Source organism: Orussus abietinus, unplaced genomic scaffold, assembly GCF_000612105.2.
Source record: "Orussus abietinus isolate OABI.00-Male unplaced genomic scaffold, Oabi_2.0 scaffold415, whole genome shotgun sequence".
Classification (NCBI taxonomy): domain Eukaryota; kingdom Metazoa; phylum Arthropoda; class Insecta; order Hymenoptera; family Orussidae; genus Orussus; species Orussus abietinus.
In genome coordinates this window covers 51,613-75,357 of record NW_019394561.1, presented here as the reverse complement: position 1 = coordinate 75,357, position 23,745 = coordinate 51,613, and the positions used below count along the sequence as shown (strand labels likewise).

General features: G+C 40.1%; 1 protein-coding gene across 1 annotated transcript in view; it reads right to left on the bottom strand.

The window, feature by feature from the left end:
- Window positions 1-248: 248 nt before the first annotated feature.
- LOC105697147 (neuroendocrine convertase 2) overlaps window positions 249-23,745 on the bottom strand; it is a 38,848-nt gene continuing 15,351 nt past the window's right edge. The window contains 8 exon segments of the mRNA XM_023432713.1: window positions 249-549; window positions 6,376-6,476; window positions 11,088-11,300; window positions 12,652-12,916; window positions 16,726-16,802; window positions 18,128-18,165; window positions 20,057-20,324; window positions 21,637-21,741. Coding sequence (XP_023288481.1) covers window positions 249-549; window positions 6,376-6,476; window positions 11,088-11,300; window positions 12,652-12,916; window positions 16,726-16,802; window positions 18,128-18,165; window positions 20,057-20,324; window positions 21,637-21,741 — 1,368 coding nt within the window.

Genomic DNA, 23,745 nt, shown 5'->3' with positions numbered 1-23,745 from the left:
GCGATCTGACATTTATCCCGTTCAAATGTGATGTTCTCAATTACTAGAGTGTTCTAAATTCTCGTACAATTGTCCTGACCCTTTTATTTCTCATATCAGAGCCTTCAATAATTGTATCATATAATAATATCACATATCAATATTGTATTAATCCTACTTAATAGTCGGTATTGGAGGATTATCCTTTGCTATCGATTCTTTTGTTAAACCGTGTTATCTTTCATATATACCGCGGATATGCTTTTTTATCAGAATTGACTGCATTTTGGGGAAGGATCATATATACTGCGGATGTGCTTTTTTATCAGAACTTACTGCATTTCGGTGAAGGATCCAGCTTCGCAGTGATACCTCGGAGGGACAGTTTTCCATTTTTTAGCCAAGGCCACCATAGCGCCAGCGTCGAGGACACCATATCCAAAGAGATGATTAAACTCGAGACCTACGCCATTCATTGTCCAGTGGAAGCGACGTTTTGCGTCAAACAATGAGTTCCTCTTTGACGTCAGAACGGTCAAGTGTTGTATGTCCCTCCAGGACAGCTGAGGGCTGTAAAAGTAAAATATGAGAAGGGTAAAAAATGAAGGACTAATTGATGACGTAGGCGACTTTTCTCCTGTCCTTTCTAGTGCCATGCGAACCTCGAATTAGCGCGATAGCTGGAGCTCGATTAACACGCAATGGGTCAAGTACATTACAAAGGCCCATTTTAGACCCCAGATATGTACGAACTGGGCCAAAATTAGAATGAAGTGAAAGCCTCGGCGGTAATATCCAGTTGTAACGAAGGAGGAAATATTCCGGAGGAGGAAGAATAATTATTTTTCTTTTACTCCAAGTGCTGCGTCGAAGAGATTGTAACACGGAAAAGAAATCTGGTCCATCGAACAAAATCGATTGATAAGCTGCATTTGGTTCTATTAAGAAAACGGATTGATTTTTTAATTATTTTCTGTCCGGGGGATTTCATGAAAAATTTTTCTTCCTTGGATTTATTGATAATAGCACGTCGAGATTATTTTACGCGGAGTATAACAATTTTAATGGAATATTTCTAGTCGGGAAAAATCAGAGGCATAAAATTTCTCTTTTTCGATACAACTTGAAAATCGCCATTACACCTCGTTGGAAAAGTTCTCGGAATATTGCGCAGGTAATGGTCGCCCATATAGCTCTGGCAATTAAAATGTTTGCGAAATTATTCGCAAAATTATATGCGAATGATTATTTTTCGTTTACTCGATTGGTAAGCTGCATTTGGTTCTATTAAGAAAACGGATTGATTTTTTAAATATTTTCCGTCCGGGGGATTTCATGAAAAATTTTTCTTCCCTGGATTTATTGATAATAGCACGTCGAGATTATTTTACGCGGAGTATAACAACTTTAATGGAATATTTCTAGTCGGGAAAAATCAGAGGCATGAAATTTCTCGCTTCCGATACGACTTGAAAATCGCCATTACACCTCGTTGAAAAAGTTCTCGGAATATTGCGCAGGTAATGGTCGCTCGTTAAGCTACGGCAATTAAAACGTTTGCGAAGCTCGCAATCGCTTTCGCTTAATCGACCCGGAAATGAATTTCTAGTTTTTTTCTTTCTTCTTTTTTTTCCCTATAACCTACCCCAACGTGTCTCCAAACGGAGTCTGAACGTCACTCGTAAATGTCTCCGTGACCTTCCACTTTTCTGATAAAAATCATTGAAGCTTCCGGCCGTGGCAACGCACTTGATACTAAATCTCTTTGAAGGACGCATTCTCGAAATCCGATACGGTACAATAGAAAATTATGTTTTACGGAGGCGATACCATCGGTGTCATGTTCACCTTTCAGCCGGAAAAAGTGATAGCCTTTCAAGACAACGTGTACGTACATATGTATTGTAATATGTACACACGGGTATTTCGACATTTTGGAAAGTACGGCACGATGACGGTATCTTGACAAGGGAGGAAAAATTAAAAAATCTCTGAAACTAAATATACGCATCCTTTCATCCGCCATTATATAGGATGGGCAAAAAAATTCCTGTATAATTTGCGGCATCACGAAACTTAATTATACGTGAACCCAAGACTCAAAAAGCGCGCTGGAAAATTAAATAATGATTAGGAAAATAACAATGTTCTTATCGAACGGAAAGTAAGATTCTTATCAGCCGTGTCTCTCGCCCAGAATTTCTCAATTTGAAATTTCCCCAAGACTCAAAAAGCGCGATGGAAAATTAAATAATGATTAGGAAAATAACAACGTTCTTATCGAACGGAAAGTAATATTCTTATCAGCCGCGTCCGTCGCCCAGAATTTCTCAATTTGAAATTTTCCCAAGACTCAAAAAGCGCGCAGGAAAATTAAATAATGATTAGGAAAATAACAATGTTCTTATCGAACGGAAAGTAAGATTCTTATCAGTCGCGTATCTCGCCCAGAATTTCTTAATTTGAAATTTTCCCAAGACTCAAGAAGCGCGCTGGAAAATTAAATAATGATTAGGAAAATAACAATGTTCTTATCGAACGGAAAGTAAGATTCTTATCAACCGCGTATCTCGCCCAGAATTTGTCAATTTGAAATTTTCCCAAGACTCAAAAAGCGCGCAGGAAAATTAAATAATGATTAGGAAAATAACAATGTTCTTATCGAACCGTAAGTAAGATTCTTATCAGCCTCGTCTCTCGCCCAGAATTTCTCAATTTGAAATTTTCCCAAGACTCAAAAAGCGCGCAGGAAAATTAAATAATGATTACGAAAATAACAATGTTCTTATCGAACCGTAAGTAAGATTCTTATCAGCCTCGTCTCTCGCCCAGAATTACTCAATTTGAAATTTTCCCAAGACTCAAAAAGCGCGCTATAGAGGGTACCTGACATAGCCGGTGGATCGTAACCTCGTTTTCCCTTTTCAATCTCGAATTAGGATCTCTTTTTCAGATGCCACTTGCGAAGGAACGGCACTGCGGAGAAATTTCGGAGCGAGCTGGAGAGCTTTCAGGCGTAGAATTGCATTTGGTACTAAAGCCCTTTGAAAGCCTCATTCTTGAAATCCGATACGCCGCTCTAGAAAGCCACGATTTGCGGGGGCGATGCCGTCCCTGCATGATCGCACTCAATAGCTGATTTAACTTAACTTGTGCCAAGTGCACAAGGTACCTGTACACGTGTACTCGATAAGGCGTGTCCCAGTATGAGCTGTGGATAATGCGCCACAAAGTGGAAGCTCGCATTGATAAGCGGCGAGGAAACCGTGCCAGAACTATCCCGATCGAAAGAGCTTTGTCGATAACGGAATGGCGTATTTTTCAAATCCTTGGTGCAGTGCTTGTATATGAAAGCTTCGCATTCCTTTGAATATCGACAATTTCTGGCTCTGACGCATTCCTCATAATAAAAGGACATCCGATCGTGAGCTTTCCGGAGGACTTTGTGGCATTACGTACGGAATGGCGGAACCATTTCCCGATATTTATGCAATCTGCAATGATTGGACTCAATAAGAAGGTCTATTTACATGTAAACTAAGCGAAAAACTTCGAATTTGTTACCTCACGCGACGTTTTTCTCTAAGAATCGATCGCCATTGACTGGATATGACAAATAAGAAAATGATTCAGTAATAAGTAATGTTCAGGATTAAAATTTCTGCAAAAATACTTTGGGCCTTTCAACGATTTGCAGTGTTTAAACCATGACTGGAATAAACGTGGAGATTGGTATCGATAAACACAAAAAACACAAAGTAGCGGAATACACGTTGAGAAATTGTATTAACTGTTCACAGCAATCGTACAAAGTATTTTGCAAAAAAACGCGATTCATCCGTTCTAATGTCCGCCCTTCAACGTTGAGTACAACGTTGACGTCTATTCTACGTTTATTAAACTATCGTTTCAGTCGTGTTACATGAACGTCGTTTAAACATTGCCCGTACGTAAAATAATCGTTCATAATCCTTTGCTATACGTTCAAATAACATTAAAACATTTCGTTGAAGTACAACATTCTTCTTTACTAGGAATACACGCATTGAAAACAATGCTTAAAATCAATAAAATCAACGTTTCTTATGAATGTATATTTAACGTAGAAATAAAACCGTACATGGATAAATGTTTAATTTTTACACCTACCATTTCTACTAGTTTTGCGTATATAAAACGTGAATACCACTTTTTTTAATTGATTGGGGAAGGACTGCAACGACAGGAAAATTCTGCCTTCGAAAACAACGCTTAAAATCAATAAAATCAACGTTTCTTATGAATGTATATTTAACGTAGAAATAAAACCGTACATGGTTAAATGTTTAATTTTTACACCTACCATTTCTACTAGTTTTGCGTATATAAAACGTGAATTCCACTCTTTCGGGTTTATTGGGGAAGGACTGCAACGACAGGAAAATTCTGCAGATCGAAAGAACCTCGTCGACAATGAGAGAACTTACTTTTCCGATCCTCAATTGCAGTGCCTGTGTATGAAAGTCTTTCATTCCTCGGAATACACGGACAATTTCCGGCTTCGAAGCACCGAGGGTAATAAAAGGACATTCGATCGTTCGCTTTACAGAAGATCTTGTAGCAATACATAAGCAATAAGAAATGGCGAAGCCGTTCCTGCCCTGAACGAAACTCCATTGTTTATCGAGATGCATTTGCAGCAGTTACGCAATCCGCAGTACTTAGCGCAATAATGCAATTCCATTTTGAGAATTAAAAGGAAGAATTAATTAATATGAAAGGAAGAGGAGGGCGCGAAGTGATGTTTTTTCTATACTCCTCATTAATTCGTCTTATTGAATAAATTGTTGAAAATTCCTTCGCACCGGTTATTTCACTTTTGTTTCATTCATGTCCTCGCACGAAGCGAAGGAATTTCACCGAGGACCGGAATTTAATGGCACACCTTGCATTGAATTCCTCGACGAGGCTCTATAAAAAGTTTTATGCTCGCGGCATGTCAGCTATTTGCAACTTATACGCGGTATGAACAACGAGAGCACGTTTTGTGACGACCCTTTTGTGCGGAATTTCTCATCGGCGATGCGCATTACGGTGTAATTACTTTCCCGAAGGGGGAACAGTTTGGAACCCGAAGTACCCGCAAAGCGCTACATAAAAGTATCCTCCGCGATGTAATTCCCATTTCAATAGAAGAAGTCTTAGTCTTAGTCGTGAAACTGCGGAGGGAATTTCGTTTGACAAGTTTCCCCAACTAGGTAGAAAAGTTTCGCCTTTCGGAGCACAATAACTACCACCAGCTTACGTATGTACAAGTCACGAGACAGGTACATCCGATAGAATGTACAACACTATAAAAAGACCTGTTATGAAATGTAACTTCCCAAGCGATCACTTTCACGAGGACTCTATTCGCTTTACAGAAGTAAAAAAGATACGTTTCCTCGGAATGCAACATCGACTTGCTGTTTCGGTTACCGTATCGAGAAACTCGGTACAGTTTCGAGTGAAATTAGGAAACTTGGTAGAGTTTCGCGCCAAGTATGTATGCATATAGGTGCGACACACTGACCTAGTCAATATCTACGATGTTTAGCCTGGCGCGTCGAACTAGACAAAGAATATTGTTTTCTGAACCTCTTGAATGAATAATGTCAACTTTCATCAGATCGTCAGGATTGGACAATTTTTCCGCGTTTTTTGAGATATGAACGGAACTGATTGGTACATTTAATGCGGAGATATGCAATTTTAAATATTTAACTTCGCTTGTAGGCGTGAAACACTGACCTAGTTAATATCTGCGATGTTTAGCCTGGCGCGTCGAACTAGATAAAGAATATTGTTTTCTGAACCTCTTGAATGAATAATGTCAACTTCAATCAGGTCGTCAAGATTGGACTATTTTTCCGCGTTTTTTGAGATATAAACGGAATTGATTGATACATTTAATCCGGAGATAAACAATTTTTAATATCTAACTTCGCTTGTAGGCGTGAAACACTGACCTAGTCAATATCTGGGATGTTTAGCCTGGCGCGTCGAACTAGACAAAGAATATTGTTTTATGTACCTCTTGAATGAATAATGTCAACTTCAATCAGGTCATCAAGATTGGACTATTTTTCCGCGTTTTTTGAGATATAAACGGAATTGATTGATACATTTAATCCGGAGATAAACAATTTTTAATATCTAACTTCGCTTGGGTTGTTTAACATTTTTCTGTCGATCGCTTTCGGTGACATCCGCAGCGATACCATCCAAACAATAGGCGATGGCCACGTGTCGGGGTCTTTTAAAATAAATTTATGCGAGAAACCATCCCGTTGAATAATGAAAGAACCGCGGCCGCAACTTTCCAGGGTCACTTCGCATTTTGGAAAAAAAAGAAAAAGGAAAAGGCAAGAGACTTACTTGGCTTCCAAAGCAAGTGCAAAAACACCAGCAGCCTCCGGAGCCGCCGCAGAAGTTCCACTGTGCGTAGTCGTACATTTTCCATAAAGATCAGTGGTGGCCTGAAAGAAAAATTACACGCTTCAATGATAAGACCATTTAAAAATTAATAAAACACCGGGCCACCGCTACGTTACCCCCTAATTAACTCGTCATTCGAAAACGCCAGGGAAAGCCTCTCCATTGGAAAGTCGATGTAAATGTAAAATTACAACAATTACCCAGTCATTATTATCTGAAGTTGAATGAAACCTGTTCAGAATGTCCTCGTCTACTTATAGCGATTGAGTGACATCGAAATTACCGTTTAAAAGTGACGAGGCCCTGGAAAATGATTTTTCAAAGACACCACGAGTAGCCGAGATAACCTAATTACCAATCTAGATCCGTCATACTGCAAGCTCGCCGTTAATGGCGCGAAAACCGAGAATGGGAAATTTTATGGGGCAACAAAGAGCTAATAGAAAGCCTGCACCTTGTGAAACGGCTCATAAAATCAGAATGGCGAGGAAGAAAGAGAGGAATGAGGGGAAAAAGGGGCACAATGTCACTTTGCAAGACGACTCCACAAGTGCACCATCAACGAGCTGTTTAAGAAAATACTTTAACATCTTGGCCATTTCCCTATCAGGCTGAAATCTCATAAGGCTGTAAATTCAAAAGAGGGACTTCATTTACGAGTTATGGAATTCTTGAATCCTCTAGAAATAATGCAAATGAAATAACGTCCCTTTGAGAAACCGAAGGCACCTTAAGGGGGTGTAAAAATGGCATCCGAAGAGTCAATCGTTCATGAAACTTTTTTCCGATCTGGTAGTGCTGAATCGTTTCAAACTTTACCCCATAAATGTGGAGGCTATAAGGGAGATCCCGACCCTCGTGAAATTTCATTTTTTATAACAAATTTTATAAATATCTATGAACAAATTTTTAAACATTAAAATTGCATGGGTTTCAGGACGTTCCTTATACCCTCCATATTTATATTGTAAAGTTTGATTGGATTCAGTGGATTTTACCACACTTCATAACTTAAGTTTCACATGGAAATACGTACAATGGAAGAATTACAAACTAAAACATGTAAAAAAACACTTAACATTGTATATTCACCGTATTGGTGGATTTTCACTTGAATGTAATGTAACATTGCATTATAATTTTCTATATGTTAACTCAGATGCTGAATGTGACGTTACAGGGACAATGTGATCTTACTGCAATTTATCGTGGCATCGAATTAACTAAATAGTATGTAAATTTACAAGGTAACCTTTATCCCGTTGGTCTGACATGTTTCAAACGAAAAGTGAAAGAAAATTGCACGGATTCGTGAATATGTTGATAACAATATCGTGGGATAATTTCATTCATGAAATTGTGATATTGCCCCTGAGGGTGGAAATGTTTACAGGTGAGGCCAATCTAGGAAGCACGTGGTTATCCTTAAGGGTATCGCGTGATGTTCGACATGGAGGGTGAAAGATAAGGGCGAAGGTCACAGAATCTATGTAGAGGGGAAAACAAGATGGCGGGGCGAGTCCCTATTAATTGCTCGAAGAGGGCGAAGCAAAAGTAGCTGGCGAGGGCGATGGATACACCAGGGAATGCAGAGAAGAATAAAAGGGTGGAAGAAAGCCCATAAGCCATAAAACACCCTATTGAAGAGGATTTACGGGGCCCTATAATTCCGTCAAATTAAATACCCGAATTTCTCATTCACCATCCGAAAAGTGAACCTCCGATTTCCGTCATTGGAAATTTCAGATTTCAAAGAGGATTATGTCCTTTACATTTTACTACGTTTTTAAATTCTATATAATTCTTTGGCCATAGATATTAATCATAAAAACGTGATATCTATGAACGCCACTTTTTCATCTAGTAGCCGCAAAAACATTTCGTGATTTTATTTTGCATGTTTTAAAAATGTTGAAGAAAGAATGAAATCTCATGAGGGTCAAGACCTTCCCTTATGGCCTCCATAACATTTTACGCTGTAATGTTTGAAACAATCAAAGCGGTACACCCAGTTCGGAGATAAGTTTCATGAACTATTGATCCTTCGGATGCCACTTTCACATCCCCTTAAGGAATTCCGGGATAATCTGGGAGCAAAGGTCGAGAGTCCAAGTTGCGGGAAAGAAAACAATATGGCGGAGGCGGGGGCGAGACCGATCCCATGTTGATTGGTCAAAGGGGGCGAACGAAACGTCCAAAGCTGCGTCACGGAGCCAAGAGAAAGAGACGGCTATATCTGGGTTCAAGGTATCGGACAGAGAGGAAACTACTCGAGGGATAGAAGGAAATCCTGTAGGCGTGTTAACAGTGATCAATAACATTTCCAACAATATTAGGAACTTCTCTTTACAGCGTTAAGAGAAGTCCTTTAGACGCTTAAAGACAATCGATAAAAGTGGCCTTTAACTCTGAAAATAGAGACACGAATAAGAACCAATATCCTAAGTTTTACCTACAAAAGAATGAATCCTTAACTTTTAAGAACATTTCTCAAAAGTGCCCCATAATTCGATTCAAATGCCTCTGTGAGAGGCCTGAGGGTTTAAGTGGAATGGAAACAAAATGGCGGCCGTCAAATTAATTCACCAAAGGGGCTGAACGGAACGTCGAAAGCTACTACGCGGCACCGCTTAAAAAAACAGAGTAAGGACAAAAATCCTACGTTTTACATAAAAAGGAACAAATTCTTTACTTTAAGACCATTTTTCAAAAATCCTACGTTTTACATAAAAAAGAACAAGTCCTTTACTTTAAGACCATTTTTCATAAGTTCCCCATAATTCGATTGAAATGCCTCTGTGAGAGGTCTGAGGGTTTAAGTGGAATGGAAACAAAATGGCGGCTGCCAAATTAATTAGCGAAAGGGGGTGAACGGAACCTACGCGGCACCGCTTGAAAGAGACGACTAGACCATGGACTACGGAGGCAGACAGAGAGGAGAACTAGTGGAGGGATAAAACGAAATCCACCCTGTGGCGGTTTTTATTACCTCGCCTCGGAAATGGGGCCGTGCCGCGCATCGGGGAGGATATTAAGGACCGGAAGACTCCCCGTCTCCGCGGCGAGGACTTTCATCGCCGCCTTGGGTAGGGTCCTTAATACAGGATTAGGGCGCGTTCGTAAACTTTACGGGTCGAGTTTAACGGAATTGCTGCGTGCAGTCGATATATCGAGTGGCCACTTCGAAGGGCGAGCCCGAAGGACGCGTTGCCTCCCTCCGAGGGACACTACCGGAAGTTGATTCTTATATCAGGATGCGAGCCCGAAGGTCCCGAAGGAAGTCGTAGGCGCTCGTCGACCCGGGAATGGCACTTGAAACGGCACCGAATGGTTGTAAACGAATCCGCTCAGAAATGAACGCTGAAACTGCCGTGTTCTCGAGGAAGCCATCTGGAAGGTCTCGGATTTTACTAGGCTAGGAACTGCCTCTTCGCGAGGGAGGTCACGGCAGTTGTTAATCTGCAAATGGTACCGATATATGTATACCTGTACACGTAAAGTACATGTATACAGTCATATGCACGGAAATATGTATTTCGCCATTTGCTCAGCTCCTGGAAGCTCCACGGAAGGAAGGCAGAAATTCGAGGGAGTTTTCCCGTCTTACTGGAATACTGGAGTCTCGGAAACCAAGCTAAATGTGCCCAGTAGGATGATCGCAGGGAAGGAGTTTATCAAATTAATAATTTAAGCGCGTTGAAGGAAAAAAATTAATCCGTCCTAATAGACGCATCAAATGAAAAATTTCGATTCTCTTGAAATTCCACGCGAAAGGAGAAATTCAGGGTGGAAATTGCACCGTTTCATCTGTATTCTAGTGCCTCAAAAATCAAGCTAAATGCACCCATCGCAAAGAAGGCGTTTATCAAATTAATAATTTAAGCGCGTTAAAAGAAGAAAATAAATCCACCCTAATAAATGCATCAAACGATTAATTTCGATTCTCTTGAAATTCCACGCCAAAAGAGAAAATCAGGGTGGACATTGCACCGTTTCATCTGTATTCTAGTGCCTCGAAGATCAAGCTAAATGCGCCCAGCAGGACTATCGCAAAGAAGGAGTTTATCAAATTAATAATTTAAGCGCGTTGAAGGAAAAAAATTAATCCGTCCTAACAGATGAATGAAACAATTAATTTCGATTCTCTTGAAATTCCACGCCAAAAGAGAAATTCAGGATGGAAATTGCACCGTTTCATCTGTATTCCAGTGCCTGGAAGATCAAGCTAAATGCGCCCAGCAGGACTATCACAGGGAAAGGCTTTCTCCATCAATTTAGCAGTCTAAGCGTGCCAGAGGGAGGGTTGACACCAACGGAGACCCGGATACGTCGGGGTCTCTTAATTCAGTTTCTTCGGTGGATACAGGGCGCGCACGTACCTCGCACATCCACACAGTGCCGCACATACACGTACCTCGCACATACACACAGTGCCGCACATACACGTACCTCGCACATACACACAGTGCCGCACATACACGTACCGACGCACATACGTACGTGGAGCGGACACGGTGCACCCTCTTTCGCGACACGTACTCGAGATGGACGCTTCCGGTTTATCGATTTTCGAGCAGGTCGAGGTCTACCCTAGTCTCCGGAGCCGAAGAAGCTGGATACGGATACTCGGAGTGGCCACTTATCATACTCACCACTCCCGTGTTGGGATCCTTGGCTCCGTTGCTGAAGGTCGAGGCCAGGGTGCTGGAACAGCTCTCGTCGTAGTGGGCGTTTTGGCCGTCGTTAATGGCACTGTTAATGCTGACGGTCCACATGCTCGCTGCATATCCGTCGCAATTGCAGTCGTCCTCTTCGCCTCCGTCTCCGGATGCCCATACGTAGATGTTCCCCAGGCCATTCCGACCCTGCCGAATAATCGTCCCTTACAATCGGGATAATTGCTCGCGGAAAATCGCGCCCCGAGTTGGACAATATGTCGTACCCTGGGACCGAAAAACTTATTTTATGTCGGATTTTACCTCTAATTAGAACTCATTTACCTAGACAATTGAGGTGAAGTCCAGAAATTTCATCGACCTCGGTTAAAGAAATTCTAAATACCTAGGTTGTTGACGTTGGAATTTATATCCGCAGCTTTGTTGGATTGTATCCTCGAAGAAAAATTGTGTTGGCTCAACGAAATATTATTTTGCGGTTGGAATAATTGTATATGAAATACGGCATGTGTGGTTAATTAAAAAGAACTCCCAGTGATATCGAAGAAAGATTTTATACCTCATTTTAGCTCCTAATTAGAGTTTATCTACCCATGTAATTGAGACCCTTTCGACAATTGATGTCCTTTGTTATGGGAAACAATAACAAGAAATGCGCAGTATATTGCAAGGGGAAAATTATATTATATCTAATGTTAGCTCCTAATTGGAGTTCATCTGTTCAAGTAATTAGGAGCCTCGCGATTTAACGTCCTTTGTTCCTGAAACAATTACTTGTCGGAAACAGCATTGCAAGATGGTACATTGCAGAGAGTAGTTCGCGATGATACATAAAAAATACATTTGCTCTAATATTGGAGTTTAATTGACGTAATGCCTGATAAAATCGAGAGCCTGTCTAATTGCTGGGCTAATTACATACAAATAACGACATCGCGAAATACGCGGCGTATATCCAAAAATCGCCCGCGATGAAACCGGAAAATTCTATCTAATTATTGCCCCTAATTAGAGTTCACCTACCCATGGAATTAAAACCCTCGGAAATTGACGGGCTTTGTTGCTGGAATAATGACCTGCTGTAAACATCTCAAGATGCTCAGTTTATTTCGAAGAACCATTTGCGAGGGAACCAGAGAATTGAATTATATCCAGATTTACTTCCCAATTAGAGTTCTGCCCATTGATGGCCTCTATTTCTGGCATAAGTACCGACATAAAAGGACGCATTAAAACTGCTACGAAGACAGTCTATTTGAAAGAAGGAAGCTCGCAATGAAGTCGGCGAATTAAATGGCATCTAATTTCAGTACCTTGTTAGTGTCCCTTTCGATAGAAGGGAGCTTCTCTCCAAGATCGCGATTTAAGATGCAATAAGAGTCGCAAATTCCCGTGCGGAGCTTTAAATCTCTTTCCGTCTTCCCCCTTGGCCCTTCGGGATACTTCGGATAAGGGTAAATGAGGCTCGAGGGCGATCAATAAGTCGCATTAGAGATAGAAATCAAAAGGAGGTGAGATAACGAAATGTCAGAAGGCTTGCCTCGTTAACGCCTCGGACGATTGCTCTCATGGTGGCGTTTCTCGGACCGTCGACGGTCTTCCCGTCGTCCGTTGGTCCCCAGGACGCGCTGTAAATGTCAATGAGATTTGGCTCGTGACCCATGCTATTGGCTTCGATCAGATCCGTCATGTAAGGCTGGTCCAGCATCCTGATACCAGCGATTTGGGAGTCGTAGGCCACTCCGACTCCGCAAACGCCATTATCACGTGCCGCCGCCACTTCCCCGGCACATCTGGTCCCATGGCTGAAAATATTAATCATTTTAATAAATTAAGATGATAAGATAAAGTATGTATATCTGAGAGGTCAAATCGTTGGGGAAAGTACTCCCCGAATTGGGTGTACCGACTCGTTACAAATCTTCCCACGTGATTATGGAGGCTCTAAAGTAGGTCTTGAAAGTCGTGAAATTTCATTTTTCATCAAACATTTATTTACTTATCATGGATGCTTTCGCCAACGATTGCAAGAGAACGCTGGCTTGTCACGGGGCTTACACGTGTTTTTAGAGGAAAAAATTTAGTTCCAGCTAAACGTCACAGATGGCGACGTTGGTCCTAAACAGTCGTTAGAATAATGAATTCACCGGACTTCGACAGTTTTACGTCGATCTCTTTATCATTACTTTACCGAAATGAGATATGGAGTGCTTCAGTTCGTATAATTATCTAATTATCAACGTAGACTGTAGCTCCTTTTAATACCACGAATTAATTATAATTTGTTTATAGCCATACCGACGTGCCAGGCATCCAGTTCCACAAATGTACATGTAAATGATAAACAATAATAAATTTAAAATTTACCCCTTCGGAATTCAACTTGCTTTTATATATCACGAATCTCGAGAAAAGAGAGAAAAGGAAGAATTCGAATCCACGAGAGAGAGAGAGAGAGTAAGGTCAAACAGAAATACTCGGCATTCACGTGGAAGGAAAACGATACGAATATGCATATCGCGTTTCACGTATCATATCGTCCATGTCCATCCGGTATTCCGTTTCCATGAAGAACCTGAAAGGCAGTTCTTTACCAATTTCAATGTGCGGCCAATAAAAGAAAATGGCGGAAAAATGATCTTACTCCGATACTTCGATAGCAATTTCGATTTTCGAATATGAGATATTTCTGCCTACGCGAGTAAAGAAATGATTAAAAGACAATTCAGAGATTCCCTATACCTGTTTATCATCCCGATAAATACATTGCTTTGGATAGATAGTATGTATTTATAACACATTGTTTTCGATAACAAAATAGGCTAACGTCGAGGCAAGACGAGAAAAACGCGCGTTTCGTGTTTGCAGCTTCGCGAGATTTCTCGAGGAAGATAGAAAAGGTGGGAGGAAAAGACGAAAAAAGAAGGAAAAGAAGGAAAAGGTGTGAGAAAAGGGAATTGGGACGTCCAGAGGGGGACAATCACGAAAATCGATCGGCATCTGCAAGTGCCTTCCCTGTGTCAAAGCTCGTCCATTTATCAAACGAAGGAGTTACCTATCTCGACTATTCGTATTAGAGGAGCCGATCGATCGTGAAAAATGACGAAGACATCGACAGAAGCCTTTTGCGACTTGACGCGCTTTAAAGGAACTTCAACTTCTTCGTGCGGATGTTCAGGTGATGTAAAAAGTGGCGTCAAAGAGTTCTAGTTCATGAAACTGTCCTCCAAACTAGGTGTGACGATTCTATTCAAACTTCACAATATAAATATAGATGGGCTAAGGAGAGTCCTGAAACCCATGAAACTTCAATCTTTCTTTTAATTGCTCGTAGATATTTTTTTTTTAATTTAACAAAAAAATGAAATTTCATGGCGGTCAAATCCTTCCTTATGGCCTCCACATTCATGGGGTAATGTTTAAAACGATTCACCATTTTCAGTTCGGAGAAATGTTTCATAAAGGGTGTGACGAATCTATTCAAACTTCACAATATAAATATGGATGGGGTAAGGCAAGTCCTGAAACCCATGAAACTTCAATCTTTCTTTTATTTGCTCGTAAATATTTTTTTAATTTGTCGGAAAAAATGAAATTTCATGGCGGTCAAGTCCTTTCTTATAGCCTCCACATTCATGGGGTAAAGTTTGAAACGATTCACCATTTTCAGTTCGAAGAAATGTTTCATGAAGGATTGACTCTTCAGGTGCCACTTCACATCCCCTTAAAGAGTAAAAGAAAGCCGGCTTAACCTGGATGAGTAGCCATCGACATTTACGTGCACTCGTAACTCGAGCTTTCCCGCTGAAAAAGCACCTCATGTGAAAAGGATGGTCATGGACGTTTAGAAAAATAGTCATATTTCATTACGCATCTGTCCCGCTGTCTAAAGAGTTCCATCAGATCCTCCAATTTCCCGTAGAAAAATGCTCTGACGTTGAAAAAAGGCATTTTCGGTAGAGTGGACGAGACAGTGATTTTAACTGCTCCCAGAATCCATTATGCACTTCCGATAATTCAAGGAGAAAGGTGACCCGAAAAATATTCCATACTGTACTTCACGAGGCTATTCTTTCGAAAATCAATGAACAGGATTTCCTTCTTTGTGAACCGATTGCCTTTGATTTGATATGATAAGCAACAATGTGATTGGGTAACAAGTGTCAGTCGGTCTTAAAAAATTGTCCCAACGTTTTGGTGATTTCCAAAAAACTTCCCGTGAATTCTTTTTGCAATTTCCAGCTGATTTCCACGGGATGTCAAGCCTTAAAATCCGGAATTTCTCGAGTGAACATCCCCTCGGTACTTCACTCCCTTTAATGATAAGCTCTGATTAGGATTCCCAACATTCATCGCTCAAAATCGTCTTCCACAAATCAAAGCCTAAAATCGATTCACCTTTACAACCGTAAATATATCTCCCAGAAGACGGGAAATCCCTCCTCAGGAATGGTCGTCGTCGAGATTTCATGACGGTCCCTGAAATTTCCCTACGTGCGCCCTTCAACTCCACGCTTTGCATAAAAGCTTGGAAATCGAAAAAAAAAGGGCTGAACGTGCCATGCATCTCAAGAGTTGTATTAAAGGCCATTAAGACTTCATGTTTCCGTAAAATGGGCTTTTATCGACCATTCGTACGACATTCCCGCCTATGTGACAGTGCACCTCGTCATAAAGGAACTTATGAAAAGCTTCGACGCGGAAGTGCTCCTAAGATTATGTCTGCATGAAATGTGCACTCATGCAACATTGCGCAGGATCTCCAGCAAAGACGAATTCTTAAAGACGAAACTTAAGATCCGTAATATCCGGAAAATACATCCCCCCGAACAATAGAAACCATAACGATACATTTTTCAACGCATCGCAGCTTGTTACTCCATAATCCCTGGAGGGCATCCGCTTACGTCACAAGTTCTCCTCCCAGAGACGATTTTTACCCTCAATATTTTCTCCTCTCTTCCCTCTGCTATCCTCAAGGATTTCCCTTCACCTTTCTCTTCACTCGATGAGCCTTTAAACTTTGGGAAAACAACTTTTGCTTACCTTGCCACCCCATAACGCGAGACGCTCAGATTTTCAGATTACGCTTCGAGACTCTCAGTCGATGAGAAAATATTTTTTAATATTTACTCATTTATATGTAAAACTGAGATGTCAGAGTAATATCAAAACGGAAGTCATTGTAATGTCTTTGTTATATAAATATGCTATGGAACCCCATTTTTTTCCAAGGTGGTCCATCACGCTGTTGTACGTTTCCATCAGCTGATAGTCCATTGCCATTTCGTGGCATTTTATAAAATCAATACCGAGATTACCTCCAAGCCGCGCAGAATTCCAGAACGACGTTTGCCTCGCAATCTCCTCTCGATAATAACCTCTGACTTAATTATGCGTTGATTACGGGGGAGGGTAATGAATGATAGCGAACCACGTGATGATATCACAGGAAACCATTGGAGATGATTATCTAACATGACACATAGCTACTAATACTGGCCTGCATTTTGTACATCGGGAGCAATAATTAAACCGGCGTATTTAAACGCAATGAACATTATGAAATATTAAAATTAATCCAGGAGGAAGTGGCAGGGAATTCTAAACTCACCTATTAAACCAATCGTCTGTATATCTTGGATAGGGATATGGATCGTTGCTGCTGAAATCGTAGGACGCCCGAGCATTCTGAAAGCAGAGAGAAAATTTATGAAATTACCGACGACAGAGTTTTTTTTTTTAAGCTCCGACGAAATTGCGTTACTCGAAGTGCTGCAAGGTAACGACATGAAAACCTTGCACGGCGTTTCCCGTGTCACCTACAAACTCGAACTTTAGACACCTCATGCAAGCTTGAGGAGTTGAGTGCTCGCTCCTCGACAAATTGGTTGGGAGACTTGAAGAGAAAGAGCAATTATGAGGTCGACGGGGAAAACAGATGGAACCCTCAAGGAAATCCCATCGCGAATTTTTTAACAATCAATTAGCCCAGCTGGAATGCCGCAATTAACATTCGCACGTCCTAAGTACTTATATGTATGAAACTGATTAATAAAAAATATTCACTCAAATTATACGTCTATATCAATATAATGGAGAATATTGTATGTCAATCAAAAATAACCAATTGACGAATTGAAAATCGCACAAGACCACAAGGAAGAAATTTTCGTCCTGAGTACCTATATGTATGGAACTTTTATTAAGAAAAGTATTCATTGAAATTATACGTCTATGCCGATGTAATGGATAATGTCATAATTTTTTTAATTACGTAAAAATGCACAAAAGTTGTGAATTAAATTTGTGCAACAAAGCTGCCGAGGAGCGGGCGATGTTGCAATTGGTCGATCGAGTAATGCCATTTAGGGCCGCAATTGCCAATCACTGTGGAATTATTAAATTAATTATCAAAGAAGATCATTATTAATCTAAATCTGACCGAACACGTCTCGGCGTATCAGTGTATCTGTGCTCGGTAAGGAGTTGGTTCTTCAGAATTTGAATTTCTCGGTGAGCATTATGCTAATGAACCATACGATGCAGGAGGTCGCAAGCTGAATGGGGACTTTAGTGGAAAACGAGGGAGAGAAGCAAGTTGAACGAGAGATAAAAGAGAAGGAACAGTTTAACAGATCCGCGGCAGGAATTTTCCATTGAACATCTCTCCAAGGAAAACTCGTAAAAGCAATGGCTTTTACGTGTACTCGGCAAAGAAAAAGATTACCTCGGAAAGAAAACGACACCAATGAATCGCTTCATCTGGTTCATTAGCAAAATAATTTCATTCTAACGACACCGTTTCAAATTTCTACATCACCACCAATGCCCGAATGTACCTTCAACGAAGTTGCAAAACAATAGACATACAATGAATTTATAATTTCAATTTAAGATAAATAAAACACACGGAACAAAAAATGAAATACAACAAAGCTATGTTTTTATTGTATATTTGTTATTCATAAGTCATGAAATAATGATGATACGTGATACATGAAAGTGTTACTTACGTAATTGTACTTCAAATCTGGATGCATGTAGTCGACGCCTGGAAAGGTGAAAGAGAGATTATAAATAATTGCGTAAAAACGGGAATGTAATTTTATTACTTCTCACAGTGGTCCGAAATCCCAAAAAGTCGATCAAAATCTCAAAAGTTCTTCCTTACGTACAGCTCGGTGAGATTTTGATTTGCAAGAATGTTGATTGTAAAGCGAAATGCAAAACCGTGTACAGCGATCACCGCCCTCGTCTTTTTGGCAGTAAATATCAACATTATTCCTCTATGCAACTTACCCTGAACTAAAAAATCACTTTTTAAAAAAGACGAAATTTCAATAGATCTTTTCTAGCTACTATCAACAAAGTAATATCAAATGAAAGTACGGCAAAAGTAATGTCGACTCATCCACTTGATATTAACTTGCCATCGTTCGAGTTGCAACATTATTAATTCTTAAAAAATGAATTTTGCTGGAGCCGAGAAATTTCTTTAGCAAGAGACATTTAGATTGCCGCAAGTAATCAGTTCCGCCTATAAAGTAAATTATTCCCTCGGCGTAATGATAAACAATCCCGAAGGGAAGTTTCATCTTTGAGATTTAGAGTAGATTTTCGAGATTTTGGATTACTGTGCAGCCATGCATAATGCATGTCCATCCCAGGGAAATTAGGTTTATGGTGCCATAACGTGTCGCTAAAGCGTGTTGTACGCAACATCTCGGTGAACATTGCACAATCACGTTACCCTTAATCCTGGCTTGATCATACGCGGTTGTTACAGCTGTTGCAGACCAGGAAGAGGCCTCGGCTTAATAATTGTTAATCGATAAATCCACCGACCGGATGTATCGATCGGCAATTATTTTCTCATTAAAACTTCTCCCCGCAAGGACTGGATCGAATTAATTCCTCATATTAATTAATTCCTCTTACCTAAGAAATGTAAGAAGCTTTTTTTATGCCACCGCCACTATCGTCACAACTTTTAACTCAATTTCGGCAACTCTAAAACTAATAAATCTTCATCGTTCCCCGCAATAATTCTCGATATTAAATTCAAAGTGTATCAAAGTGTACATATTAATGGATGAGAATTCCTCCTTAATCAAAATGTAATTTCCCGAATCTGATGACGATAAATAAAGTGATATGTAGCCCAGCTCACAATATTTTTTATTACGCTGGAAATATGTAGTTTCATGAATTATATAAGTGGAATTTAAAATTAATTACTAACTTCGCTAATGACGGGCTTGATCAATTTCTCATCCTCCTGGCGATAATAACAGCTGTTTAATCAAACCGCGTGTCTTGCCGGCGGTGCATTAATTTTTCATTAAATTTCTAAGTAGACCGAGTAAAGCTTAAGAGGAAATTAAGCTCGCTACGCACAAACTCAATAGAAGACCTTAAGATGATATGAAAGGCGCTGAGAAATTTAATCGAAGTCGAAAAATTAAATTTCATCTATACCCTTTCTAGTGGGAACGCCGTTTTGAATACTCAAATAGTAACATAAGCTGACGCGTCACGCTATCGACATTTATATTTATGTTAAAGTCTTTTGCAGTCTACGTTTAGAATTATACGCAATGAAGCGTTCCACATGTCATTTCGGTAAAATAATGATAAAGAGATTGACGTAAAACTGTCAAAATCCCGGGAATTCATTATTCTAACGACTCTTAGTTAATTACTACTCTAAGTTATTGGTCTGGTAAATATTCCTCTGGTAAAAAAAAAAAGTTTCAAAGGAATCGGTACACCAAATTCGGAAAATACTTCCCCCAACGATTTCACCTCTCCGATGCATCTCTTTCGTATCACCTTAATAAGAGATTATTACTCTCCGAATTAACGAAATATTTCAGCGGTTAAATGAAATGCTTCCCTCGGGGTGGAGAGTTAACTTTTGAATTTTTCTCAAATCGGCTCACCGTCGTCCATGATGGCCGTCGTGACGTTCTTCCCCGTAACCCCTTGTGCCCAGGCACCCTCCACGTTCAAATCCAACTTCGGTTTGCCGCCATTCTGGCCGGTGTTTTTCAGGTACCACTGGTACTGAAAGTACGGATCGGTAGGATCTTTGCTTGCAGGATTGGATGTGTCTTTGATCTGGTACAGAGGTACCAGGCGATCATTGCTCAGAGGTTTGTAGCCGCGTTTCACCCTCTTGAACCCCGGTTGTTGCACCGCCGTATGTACCTACGGCAAGGGGATGCAGACGTGAAGGATCGATCGAAGGGTAGCATTTATAGAGCCCTTACGTCACCGGTACCGACATTAGCATAATATTGTATTAAAATAACCGAGAAAAGTCCACCACTCGAGGGAAATTTAATTACAATGGTAAGAGTAGACACCCTAAGTGGAGGGGAAAAAAACATCGATGCGGTATGCTGTTTCAGGTTTACTGGTTTTCAGAGAAAACCAAAATGTCGGGAACAATCGGATAATGTGACGGATCTTTAGTTACTCAAAGGACCGACCAATATTAAATGTTGTTTATTCATAGTCCTTCTACAACAGCTGCGATGCTAAAGAAACGTCATACCTCGTTTATTAATTTCCCGAGATAATCAGATGTCTTAATTGATCTGCCAACCTGGTGAATAAATATCTCGTAGCAACATTGATTTCAGGTAATGATTTTATCTTTTATACGCCTTTCTTTTGAATATTTGGAATTACAGAATCGTAGGATATTATCCCTGGGAATCGGTTGCGCGTGGGATGAAGGGAGAAAAATTAATAAAAAAAGAAACGATCAGAAATATGGAAAATTACGTCGCGAGGAGAATAATAGAATAAAAGATGGAATACGTGGGCGAATTAACGAACAATGGTCGAATCCTCCTTTGTACACTTACCAGGGGATCCACCTTTAATCCTCGCATATCTTTAACCTTTTATCTTTTGAAAATTTGGAATTACATAATCGTAGAATATTATCCCTGGGAATTGGTTACGCGTGGGATGAAAGGAGAAAAATTATTAAAAATAGTAACGATCAGAAATAATAAAAATTACGTAACGAGGAAAATAATAGAATAAAAGGTGGAATACGTGGGCGAATAAACCAACAACGGTCGATATCGTCTTTTATACACCTCTTTTTTGAAAATTTGGAATTACATAATCGTAGAATATTATCCCTGGGAATTGGTTACGCGTGGGATGAAAGGAGAAAAATTAATAAATAAAGAAACGATCAAAAATAAGGAAAATTACGTAGCGAGGAAAATAATAGAATAAAAGATGAATTACGTGGGCAAATAAACGAACAAAAGTCAATATCGTCTTTTATACGCCTTTCTTTTGAAAATTTGGAATTACAGAATTGCAGCATATTATCCCTGGGAATCGGTTACGCATGGGATGAAAGGAGAAAAATTAATAAAAAAAAGGAACGATCAGAAATATGGAAAATTACGTCGCGAGGAGAATAATAGAATAAAAGATGGAATACGTGGGCGAATAAACGTACAACGGTCGATATCGTCCTTTATACACTTACCAGGGGATCCACCTTTAACCTCCGCATATGAGGCACGGATCTTTTACTTCTAGCATGCGGCAGAGCTCTGTGCACGAAGTGGTACTCCGTCTGGCTGCCAAGAACCTTCAAAAAGGAAAAACGTACGTGAACGCGAAGTCGAGAAAATCTGCATTTTTTTTTTTTACACCCCAACCAAGAGTAACACAGCTAGAAATTACTCAACCAACCTCTCCCATCCTAAAGCAAAATTGCGATGTTGAAGAAAATGTAAAAGAAAAATGAAACGAAGAAATTTTCCTCTTTTACTCCGTCCGGTGGACGTTATTCTACGAGACGCAATTATAGTGGCCTACTTCCATGTATTCAAAGCGGTGGATGAATATTGTATTTATATAAAATATTAGCACTCCGTGGCCGAGCTATATTGACATTTAAAGTGAGATGGAAATAGCAGAAATAAAGACAACTATGCCCAAATCAACCAGTACCGAATACAGTAGTCGTAAAAATGAACTTAAGAATTTCAATTAGGAGTTGAACTTCAATTAGGAATTGTCCGTGGATACATTTACAGAATACAGAGAGAAGAGGGTGGACGATCGAGGAAACGAACAATTATTTCTATCCATCAGTCGACATCAATAGCATTTGGAATCTGGCCTCGGCGAGTTACTCGATTTTCCCCTTAACATTTGTTGATTACTTCCGGAAAGGTCTTAAGCGTGGATATCTCGACGGAAATGCAAATTACTATTTAATTTAAAACTCCGAAGTCGAATTCCCGACGAGCCGAACGACGGAGCGGAACTTCCGGTTGAAAGACCGAGGAGCTTCTTTTAGAAGAACCCTTTAAGGATGGCCCTTCCACCTCGCGAAAGAGCATCGCAGAATCTCAGATAATTCTCCGAGTCGAGATTTTAATGAGTAAGGCGGATTCGTAAATGAATGAGGGACGGAAACCTCGACACAAAATGGCGACTGTAAATCCGCGCTAATGCTCCTTAATCCGAGAGTTTCTCAGGTGAAAATTCTTCCCCCGTAACAAGAAAATAATCAAACGTCGATTTTAATTCCTAGCTTTCCTACCGAATCGCTGTTCGCTCGCAAAGATCAAATAATGAAAATCGCTCGCTCCTAAAAATTGAATATTACTCCGAAGTGCGAAATTCCATATTGTTTGAACATCCCGATTTCAAAATTATCGAAAAACCTGGATTTGAAAAATCAACGCCCGTAATTCGTAAAGGAATCAGGGACGGAAACCTGGACACAAAATGGCGACTGTAAATTCGCACTAATGCTTGTTAATCCGAGAGATTCTCAGGTAAAAATTCTTCCCCCGTAACAAGAAAATAATCGAACGTCGATTTTAATTCCGAGCTTTCCTACCGAATCGCTGTTCGCTCGCAAAGATCAAATAATGAAAATCGCTCGCGCCTAAAAATTGAATATTACTCCGAAGTGCGAAATTCCATATTGTTTGAACATCCCAATTTCGGAATAGTCGGAAAACCTGGTTTTGGAAAATCAACGCCCGCCTACACGGGAATAAAATTCACACGCAAATGCTTTTATATTTGGCGACTGAAATCCCATTGGAGTTAAAAGGAATATATTCCCTCGAAATTCCCGTCTCCGAAATCCGTTTCCCATCGATTCCTATATACGGATAAAAGTTTTAATTAAAGTCTAAAATTTCGCCGAATTTTGTGCGACGCGTTTCAGAGCATCTCGCCATATTGCATTATGGACGCCATGTTCGATACGGCTTGCCCTGAATTTTAATAAAATAGTTGATGATGTAGTATTGATTTTAATTCCGTACCTAATTATAAATCACCCTTTTGCGTTTTCCGAAATTATCGCACCTGTACTTCGGCCTGCTATTGCTTTTTATCTGTGTTACGCAAACGCTTTTATGCGATATTTACGACTAAATTGGATGGCGAAGGGAGGAACGTTATAGGAAAGGAAAAAAAACCTCCATAAGAACTGGGTCGTAACATTTCTCGAATATTTGACGCTTTATTTGTTGTACGGGGGGAATATTAACGATTTCGAGGGGCCATCCTAAACTATCAATACCGTATAAATAATTAAATAAGTAACCCCGGTACTTGTATTGAC